The sequence below is a fragment of the Carcharhinus amblyrhynchos genome, chromosome 11 (assembly GCF_965287045.1).
Source record: "Carcharhinus amblyrhynchos chromosome 11, sCarAmb.v2.hapA, whole genome shotgun sequence".
Lineage (NCBI taxonomy): Eukaryota > Metazoa > Chordata > Chondrichthyes > Carcharhiniformes > Carcharhinidae > Carcharhinus > Carcharhinus amblyrhynchos.
The window spans coordinates 67,438,644-67,449,356 of record NC_137334.1 but is presented as its reverse complement, the minus strand read 5'-3'; the positions used below and the strand labels follow the sequence as shown (position 1 = coordinate 67,449,356).

At 39.4% G+C, this 10,713-nt stretch overlaps 1 protein-coding gene across 9 annotated transcripts in view; it reads right to left on the bottom strand.

Annotated features, from left to right (window-relative positions):
• Positions 1–1,897: 1,897 nt before the first annotated feature.
• Positions 1,898–10,713, bottom strand: part of rab3gap1 (RAB3 GTPase activating protein subunit 1) — a 67,334-nt gene continuing 58,518 nt past the window's right edge. For 7 of the 9 annotated variants that reach the window (XM_080199354.1, XM_080199355.1, XM_080199356.1 and 4 more), the window contains 3 exons: positions 10,313–10,415; positions 4,046–4,066; positions 1,898–2,658 (listed from right to left, as the gene is read on the bottom strand). In XM_080199354.1, the coding sequence (XP_080055480.1) occupies positions 2,416–2,658; positions 4,046–4,066; positions 10,313–10,415 (367 nt within the window). In that variant the 3' untranslated portion in view covers positions 1,898–2,415. The remainder of the gene's footprint in view (positions 2,659–4,045; positions 4,067–10,312; positions 10,416–10,713) is intronic. The other 2 variants (XM_080199352.1, XM_080199358.1) reach the window with 1 other exon arrangement.

Sequence of the window (10,713 nt, the reverse complement as noted above, 5' to 3'; positions counted from 1 at the left end):
GTAATGGATATTTCCTTCAACTGGTCTACAGCTCCCTCCAGGAAATTACAAGACACCAAGCCCCTCTCCTTTGTGAATACCGACGCAAAGTATTCATTCAGGATCTTCCCCCATTCCCTCAGACTCAATGCATAGTTCCCCTCCTTTGTCCCTAAGAGGACCTATTTTCCCTCCACATGTGGAGAGAGAAGTCATATCACTCAGACTATCATAATTGTGCACTGATAAGTCAACTGGCTTGGTTGTTAGTGCAAGTAGGTACACACACACATTGTTCTCATTTGATGGAAGGAAACACTGAATAAAGAGTGCAAGTCATGCAGGTGCACTGAAAATATTTTCCTTGAGGATAGAAATTACTTGAGAATGTAAGGGGAAAGTAAAGGAAGTTAGGGAAATTCTTATTTTCCGTGCACAAAGTCCAAAAGCACAATTTCTGCAACCATTAGTGAAAATGGTAATATCTTATATTCACACATCCATTTCATTTCGCTTTGTAAAAAATATCTGCAAGGTTCAAGTTTCAGAAGCCATGAGGTATTTGTCAAAAATCTTTGAAATAGAAATTTCACATCACACCAAGACTTGGTAAAAACGCTAAAAAAAAACCTCACAAGCACTTAGCCTGCAACAGCCACCTTACCTCTATATAGGAGCAAAGCTGTGACCTCACTGCCCACTTCATCAGAATTTTAAACAGTTTTGATTTCAATGACTGAGCTTTAATACCATTGATAATTTGCACAGCCCCATCCAGCACACATTTTTTGAGGTGCAGGCATCGTTTAAAGAGTGCATAAGGACACAGTGATGTTACACCGTGGTGTTACAGCTTTGACCTGCATTACAACATCCACTGTCTTGCTAACCGTTGCCCTGGTGCCTTCAGTGCACATCTCAACACACTAACTCCATGTCTTTTCATAGAAGTTATCAATGCAGTTGAATATCTCTTCAATAATGGTGCTTAACCAAGAGTCATGTAGCAGCAAGTCCACTTGAATGATGTTATCATAGTATGCAAATACTAGCATTAGTTTACTTGTTTAGCTTCACTATATATCTCTCAACATTTCAGGTGAGAAACTAGATGATTTCTCGATGTCATCAGCAAGACAGGATTATTCCAAAGCTGTAGCACCTTAATTTTCTTTATCAGCATGCACATTATAATACCTTTAGCACAAGGCAGTTTTTGCCAATTGTGGGTTCCTCTGAAAAGTACAGATAAAATTCACCTCATTGAGTTTAGAAGAATGGGAGATGATTTTGTTAAAACATAAGATTCTGAAGATATTAACGGGTAAATGCTGAGTAAATTTCCTCTACTGTGGAGATCTAGAACTAGGGACACAGTTTCGGAGTAAGCGGCCTCCCATGTAAGACAGAGATGAGAAGGAATTACTTCTCTCAGAGGGCAATTAATCTATGGAATTCTAGAGAGCTGTGGAGGCTGAGTCATTAAATATATTAAGAATCCTGATCCACAAGGGAGACACAGAAAGAAGTTGTGGCCATGTCAATGGTAGAACAGGCCTTAGGAGTGACTGGTTGACTCCTGCTCTTACCTCTGATCCTCTTATGAGATCTTTCCCCTGGCTAGGGTACGGTCAGCCATTTCAGACCGATGAGAAATTTCTTCGCTCAGAGGGTTGTCAACCTTGGGAATTCTTGGTCTCAGAGCTAATGATAATCAGTTGTTGAGTATACTCAGGACAGAGATGATAGATTTTTGTGTACTAAAGAAATAAAGTTTATGGGTTATGGAGGCAGCAACCCTGATATTGAATGAAACAGCAAGTTTGAATGGTCAATTTCTGCTATTTCTTACATTGCTAGAAATATTGAAGGAAGCAATTTGTACTATTTATTGATGCAATAAAATGCTTAAAGCATCCACAATCAGAAAAGTTTTTATGATGTGGAATACATGTTACAGGCAAACATTTTTGTTACAGTTCCAAAATCCTTCCAAGACTATAATAAGTTATATAAACCTAGTGCTGCCCTACATTAAGCAAGATAGCAACTGAAGTAATGACCATATCAAAAATTCACAATGCACTAACAAATTTCATTTTACAGCAGCCATATTTTACATTTGGACAATTCCATATTACGTTTTTTCATTTATTTAAACAGTGCTAAAATTGACACTCAAACTAACTACACTTTTATCCAATATCAGCAATCATAGAACTATACTGCCTGAATCAATGCCAGTTTTCTATACTGCATGCATTATACCTGTTATGAAAAAATATTTTGTAGCATTTGAGATTGGGCCACTGATATTTAACTGCTACAGCTCAAACGTATTCCTTGAGTACACTTAATAACACATGTGACAAAATGTAGGAATGACATTAAAGTATAACCACATAAAATTGAGTTAAATTATCAATTATCCCAATCTTAGAAGAACGATGTATCTGATGAAAATGCTCCAGCTAGACGGAATTCATCTTTCAACATAACACAATACATGCGTTGTGGTAAAGATTTAGAATATGGTGCAGGACGTGGTACAGTTGTCCGAAGAATTATTTCACGGCCAGTTGGAGGAGGAAATTCTGAGACTGCTCCTGAGCTTGATCTGTGCTCATCAGAAGGACCTGCCTTTCCAGGTTCATCTTCAATCGGAGTCAGGGTAGCAGCCTTGAAAACAGAAGGGATTTATTTTACATCAATAATGTCTGAACAGTGGTTAGAATTAATTTACTAGTTATTGATAAAAGACAAAACAGTAATTTAAATGTTTAGAATACAATGTGGAAGCTGGAAATGAAATTGACCAAACATGTAGATGCTGAAAGTGATATTGGCAAATACACTTTCTTTTAAAGATTCAATAGGCCCTCTGATTAAGATAATTCAATTTCTTTAAAAAAATTGCAAGCTAATTACAAATGTTTTAAAATACATTTTTAATGCAATGCAATGTACATTTTAAAGTTCAAATGCTATTCATGATGTAAAACAGACTTGCATCAGATAAGCACTGCATGTTTTTCATTGGAATTAGCATTTGTGTGGTAATCAAATTGCTATTTCAATATTTTGAACTATGTAAAATTACATACTTGGAAAGAAACACTTTCCATAATACTAATGACATTTCTGAGAATGGCCTAATCAGATAAAGCAGATGGACTATAAAAATGCAATCTTGTGTTTAAACATAGCAGCCCAGAACTTCCAATCTCCAGATGGTTGTATCACAGAGGTATCTCCCAAGGCTCGCTATGGAATCCTTTTAACATTCCATGTTTTGACAACACGGAAAAATCCCAGGGAAGCTTGGGCTTCTGATGGGCAATTCCCATATGGTGTGGAACCCTCCAAAAAGTCTCCATCTTTGCGTTAGAGTTAGAGACTTTGGATGATTCCAACTTACTTACCTGAATAGTTACCCAGGAAAATTTAGGATTAAAACCAGTTCTAACTTGAGTAGCTATACAATTGATCTCCCAACTTCCCACAGGACCTTTACCCGAATCCACTGCCCCCACCCCCCCAACCCCATCAACTACCCTGACCCACACTAACACCTCTGCCTTTTCTTGCCATCCTATCTCCTCACCCACTCACCTGCAAGCCTAGTTTGTCATCCATCCACCGACCACCCTAACATCTGACTCATTTACCTTGCATACTTACCTTCTCTCCATAGCTTCAAAGTGAACTTGGGACCTTTAAACTCTCTACTTACTAGAATACAACAGCCACTGCTATAAAATGGAGGCATGGTTTCTATGATGATTCCACTGTTTTCTGTGATGAATGCTGAACAGTGTAGGTTTGGAAGGATCCTCCATAGGAAGAAAAGCCCAAACAAATCAAGTAAGTTGGTAACTTTTTGTTTGATCTGGGTCAGTATTAGGGATTCCAACTGAGATCGCAAGTTCTGGGCCAATGAAATTGAAGTCAAAGAGAATCAAAGTATGTTTTATGCTATACGGTTGCTATTTATACGATGTCACAAAAAAATTGCATCTACATGAGGTGAATCAAAGGATAATGGAGGAGAATGGCTGGTTGTTACCTCTTCAGTAGATTCAGCCAGCTTGAGAAGAGTTGAGAGAAAAGTAGTATTAGGAGAGAAACACAATGATGAAGGAAGGAAAGTCAAATTAGATGGTTAATAAGGGGTTAAACAAAAGTTAAAATAAATATATTTCTATTTAAAACATGAAAACATACCTATTTGACAAAAAACATAAATGGTCACCAATTTAAATTTGCTATTCACTAGTATTATATACACACAATGGACAATTAAAATTGTTATAAAGCAACAGGTATATCAAGGATCTCAGCTGGTCAAACTGAGGGAAAGAAAAGCCATAATTTTCCCAAGATATTGTTCAAAATGATTTTATTTCGTGACAAAATTTTAAAATAATTTGGCATTTGGGAATTTGCTATCTTAAGCTGAAGTTTGTGAGAGTATATCATGTGCCTTAGTCTGAACAGATAGAATTTGTATTATTTGCTAGTTTTGTCAGTTTGATGAGATGGTGGATAAAGGCAGAGGTGAGGGGCAGTTGGAAGGGAGAATGCTAATCCTGAAAATAGAAATATCTTAAACATAAAATAAATGTTCATGGTATGCACTGTTAATTGCCAAAAATAACATTAAATATTATACAATGAACCTCATTCCAAATACCAACTTTAATAATACTGGCTACTTGAGCATTTTGCTTTTCTGTAGATGTCATTAGATTAGGAGTGGAGCACACTTAAGTGAAATGGCTACTAAATCAAAGAAAAAACACTTGCCCTATTTACTCTCCTGAGTAATTTCCTTTGCTGTTTCAAAAAAGTGGGACAGTTTTCATTGTTACTATTCATTGAGCAAATAGATGATCATTCAATTGTAATTCAGCTGTCTACTGAGCTTATTACCACTGATGCCCTTGGATCTCACTTGCCACCACCATTTTAAAACAAAATAATCCATTAATTTAAACGTGCTCCACTATAATATGTTGGTAGGTACAGAAGATATTCTCTGCGCATATTAGTATCAGCACATAACTGTGATTATTGGTGATGGCGGATTTAATTGTTGTGATGTATTGTTCTGATCCTTGATCAGACTTCAAAGCTTTTGGTAAGATCCAGTTAGGGACCACGTTTGAGATTCAAAACACTTGCAAAGAGAATAAAACTGAGTCTTGAACAAACAAAAATGAATTTTGCTATACAGGATCAGAAAGGTAAAACAATGTACAATATTCCATCTTATACTCTAACATTCAGGGTTAATATGATGTACACATAAAATTAACAGACAAACTGATCAAATGTACCATAGTGCACAATGAATGGCAAAATGCAACCAAGGAAGAACACTTGAGTTAACCAATTTTGTTGAAGTTCTGTCTCTGAGAGAATTCTATGGCAAAATCTTCAAAGATGAAGCATGGAATTCCTTGTGAAATTACTTCCAAATCAAGGTCATCAATAATGGCGCACCTTGCAGAGTTTTAACATAGTTTTCTGAGACTCAATTTCCTCGGATTCCTGAGCTACATCCAGCACCTACTAAACAAGCAGTTTCAGCTCTTCAACAGAATACTACTGCTCCTAAGGGATACCTTAGCCTCCAGCACAGAGTCACCAATCTTACACTGCCTTCTTAGAGATGATCTGGAGGAGGGAACCGAGTGTATGGTGTCGAAATTTGCTGATGACACCAAGATTGGGGGAAAGGCAAATTGTGCGGAGGGTGTGGAGAGTCTGCAGAAGGATCTAGATAGGCTGGGTGAATGGGCCAGGAAATGGCAAATGGAATTTAATGTTGGCAAGTGTGAGGTGGTCCACTTTGGTAGGAAGAATGGTAGGAAGGACTATTACTTACGTGGCGAAAACCTGCAGCAGGCGACGGTGCAGAGGGACCTCGGGGTCCTTGTGCATGAGTCGCAAAAACCCAGCCTGCAGGTGCAGCAGGTGGTCAGGAAGGCGAATGGGATGCTGGCCTTCATAGCGAGGGGGATTGAATATAAAAGTAGGGAGGTCTTGCTGCAGCTGTATAGGGCATTGGTGAGGCCGCAGCTGGAGTACTGTGTGCAGTTTTGGGCGCCGCACCTGCGCAAGGATATTTTGGCCTTGGAGGGAGTGCAGAGGAGGTTTACTAGGCTGATACCGGAGTTGAGGGGGTTGAGCTATGAGGAGAGGCTGAATAAACTAGGCTTGTACTCGTTAGAGTTTAGAAGAATGAGGGGAGATCTCATTGAGACGTATAAGATGATGAATGGGATGGATAGGATAGAGGTGGAGAGACTCTTCCCGCTCAAAAAAGACAGTAGGACTAGGGGGCACAGCCTCAAGATAAAGGGGGGGGCGGTTTAGAACGGAGTTGAGGAGGAACTTCTTCACTCAAAGGGTGGTGAATCTCTGGAATTCTCTGCCCGTTGAAGTGGTGGAGGCTGCCTCGCTAAATATTTTTAAGAAGCGGGTTGATGGGTTTTTGATAAGAGAGGGGATTAAGGGTTATGGGGAGAGGGCGGGAAAGTGGAACTGAGCCACGACAGATCAGCCATGATCTTATTGAATAGCGAGGCAGGCTCGAAGGGCCAGATGGCCTACTCCTGCTCCTATTTCTTATGTTCTTATGTTCTTAAGCCCTCTTTAACTGCTGGGTCAGCTCCTGAACTCTCACCATTAAAAGTCTGCAACAGCAACCTTTACCTGCTTAGCAACTTAACTGGGACCTCTCTATAACCCCTTCCTGGGGCTGTTCTTTGAAGATGGTGCCCCACTTTTGGGTCACAGAACTGTGTTTTTGGCATCATTTTTATTAAAAGTCTTCACACAGGCATATGGGGCATTTTCTCGAACCAAAGAACAATAGAAATGGATTGTGCATGCACTGGCTGCTTCTTTGATTTATTGTCACATGTATTAGTATTCAGTGAAAAGTATTGTTTCTTGCATGCTGTACAAAGCATACCGTTCACAGAGAAGGAGAGAGTGCAGAATGTAGCATTACAGTCATACTAGGGTGTAAAGAAAAATCAGCTTAATGCAAGGTAGGTCAAAAGTCTGCAGCAGGGAAGAAACTGTTCTTGAGTCAGTCCTCAGACTTCTATATCTTTTTCCCGATGGAAGGAAGTAGAAAAGAGTATATCTGGGGTACATGGGGTCCTTAATTATGCTGGCTGCTTTTTCAAGACAGCAGGAAGTATAGACAGTATCAATGGGTGGGAAGCTGGTTTGAGTGATAGACTGGGCTTCATTCACAATCTTTGTAGTTTCTTGCGGTCTTGGACAGAGCAGGAGCCATACCAAGCTGTGATACAACCAGAAAGAATGATTGCATCTGTAAACTTGGTGGGAGTCATGGCGGACATGACAAATTTCCTTAGTCTTCTGAGAAAGTAGAGACATTGGTAGACTTTCTTAACTATAGTGTCAGCATAGGGAGATCAGGACACCTAAAAACTTGAAGCTCTTGACCATTTCCAGTTCGTCCCCATTGATGTAGACAGAGGCATGTCCTCCACTATGTTTCCTGAAGATGATGACTATCTCCTTCATTTGTTGACATCGAGGGAGATTATTGTCGTTGCACAGTTTACCAGATTCTCTCTCTTTCCTGACTCCATTTCATCATTATTTAAGATCTGACCCACTATGGTGATGTCATCGGCAAACATGAAAATCGAATTGGAGGGGAATTTGGCCAGACAATCATAGGTGTATAAGGAGCCTAATAAAGGGCTGAGAACATAGATTTGTGGATACTGGTGTTGATAATGATCGTGGAGGTGTTGTTGCCTATCCTTTCTGATTGCGAGCTGAGAGTTAGAAAGTTCAGGATCCAGATGCAGAGGAACCAAGCCCCTGGCCATGGAGCTTGAGATGAGTTTCATAGAAATGTTGGTGTTGAAGGCTGAGCCACAGTTGACAAATAGGAGTCCGACATTAGTGTTTTAGTTATCTAGGTGTTCCAGGATGGACAGCATGTGTAAAACTCCCAGGGCCAATCTCTGCTCTACTTCAAGGTAAATTTGGATTTCATAATAGTATAAAGAAAACAGAGAGCTAACTTTCCCACGATAAACAGAAATAGCATAATTGGTTCCAGCAGCTCTAGATATTTTAAAACAAATGCAAAATACTTGTTCTAATTCTTAATCTACATAATACTGACAAAGACACAGCAGTCACTTCATCAACCAATCCCGTGGATTGCACTCGACCCCTTTCCAAATGCAGCTGTGACTTGGGTACCCCTCAGTTAAGAAACTTGACTTTGAACTCAAAGCGCCAAGGTCGAAAGATCCAATAATACATAGTGTTAGGATGATTATCTTAACTTTGGTATAGCCGATATCTGTGTTTAACTTGCTTGTATTTACTTACATTTATAAAACAGTGGGCCTGAACATCCTTAAGTTGCAATCAGAATCCGCTTAGTTTTTTTTAAACTTAATTTTTTTTCAATCCTGTCTCACCCAATCTTCCAACATAGGCCAGGTAAATTCTGGGCATTGCAAAGTGTCCTCAGGGCCTAGTGTCAAAGGCTACTCTGTTGGATGCAAGAAGGCCATGCCTCTTTTTGTTTTACAGCATTAGCTGTCATAAATGGGGTTAAATTAGAAATCCAGAAGAGTTTAAAGGTCCTTGATAGGCCAGGAAGAAGGTACGTGTCTAAGAATATGTAAGGTACGTGGGTAGGATTTGCAGGGCGGGATCTGGGACGTTTTGGAGTCTGTGGGAGGTCGGTATGGTCTGTGCAATGGTTACCCAGAAGTTAGAAAAAACATTTTAATTCTTCAATTTCTGGATAATTATTGATATAACCCAGTTGGAAACATACGAAGTTTGCCATTTAAATGGCATTTTCAGATGGTTCTCGTCACCACACACACACACACACCCCCCCACCCCCGCCCAAACATGACAACATGATGCCCAGGAGCTCAGGAATTGCAACCCTATATCAATAATGTTGAGCGCTAGTAGCTTCATACTTCTGATTGTTACTCAATAAGTTGTTTATTCCTCATTCAAAATATATTTTAAAACACAGCAATTCATTCCTCATTCCAATACCTTGTCTCCTTGGTTTAAAAGAAACAATTTGAACTGTTATATCACTTTTCACCACCTCGTTACATTCCAGATTATTTATAGGCTATAAAGAGCAGACCCTGCTGTATTATAGGAATTGTGAAAGCCAGTTTGTGTACAGCAAGCCCCCATAAACAGTAATGGGGTAATGACCGGCAGCGCAGCGGCACTGCACTTCCACTGCTGCCTCACAGCTCCAGGGACCCAGAATCAAGTCCAGTCTTGGGCGACTGTCTGTGTGGAGTTTACACGTTCTCCCCATGTCTGTGCGGGTTTCCTCTGGGTGCTCCGGTTTCCTTCTAAAGTCCAAAGATGTGCAGGTTAGGTGGATTGGCCATGTTAAATTGCCCTTTAGTATCAGGGGGATTTGCAGGGTAAACACATTGGATTGCGGGGTAGGGTCAGGTGGGATTGTTATCAGTGCAGACTTGATGGGCCGAATACCTCCTGCATTGTGGGGATTCTGACTGGATAATCTGGTTTTTCTGTGATACTGACTGAAGGTTTGGGGATAACCCTCCTGCTCCTATTCAAAATAGCACAATGTGATCTTTTACATCCAACTGAGATGGTTTAAGGACTCATCTGAAAAACCAACAGGACTGCACTCCTTCAGTGTCAGCAGAGATCTTTGTGCTCTTTAACCCTCTGACTGAGGCTTGAACCCATGATCTGTGACTCAGGTGAGAATACTACCAACTAAGCCATGGTTATCACAACATCTAACACACACACACATAGGATGGCAGGTCATTTGACCTCACTGTTGAAATGTTGTATTGGGCAGTCAAATGGTACCAGCTGAAATATTTTAAAATGAACAGCATCTCAATGGTTTGGCCCATATTACATTGAGCAAACCTTAACTGGAAGTATAAACAGCAATCCACAAATATTTTTGTCCAAGCACATACGTGTATCTCCCTTCCAGTTAACTACTCTGCCTTTTACCTGTTTATAATTAGGTTTTGAATTAGTTTCTACTTGTATTCGTGTTTGAATTGGAACCTGTACTTATCTGCTTCCCATCATGTACCTTTAGTTTTCTTATTTTAATGAAGGAACTTGACCATATGTACACTTGGCAAATTCCCTCACACAATGTCATTAACTGAAGGAAAAAAAATGAATTGCCAAACACTTTGTCAAGTGTTTTCCCCCCCACTTTATAAAGATTATTCATCAGAATAAAGCAGTGACAGATTCAATTTCAATTTGTCCTCACCCTCTGTGCATTCACAAATAGTTTGTAAATAATGCTCCCTGTAGGCCCTCGTCCTGCTCCAATGACTGGTACTTCTGGCTGTTCTAAAAGAGAGCTCACAAACCTAGTGAAAATAGATAAATCTGTGAATGACAAGTTTTCTGGCACATCTAACATTTCAGTTCAATTTTAGACAAATTTGAATGCTAGATTGTGTAAGACTATTAGAAACATCACATATTAAGCTTTTATTATTCAGGACAGACATGTTATAATGGAGCATGTTAATATCATCAGCATTAATAATCCATTCTTATAAGCAAAAAAAAAACAAACATTCTAAACAAATATTTTGTACAATACATGTTACTAAACAAACTTAAGTTTGTGATATTCTAATAGTATGATATCCAAATCTCAGT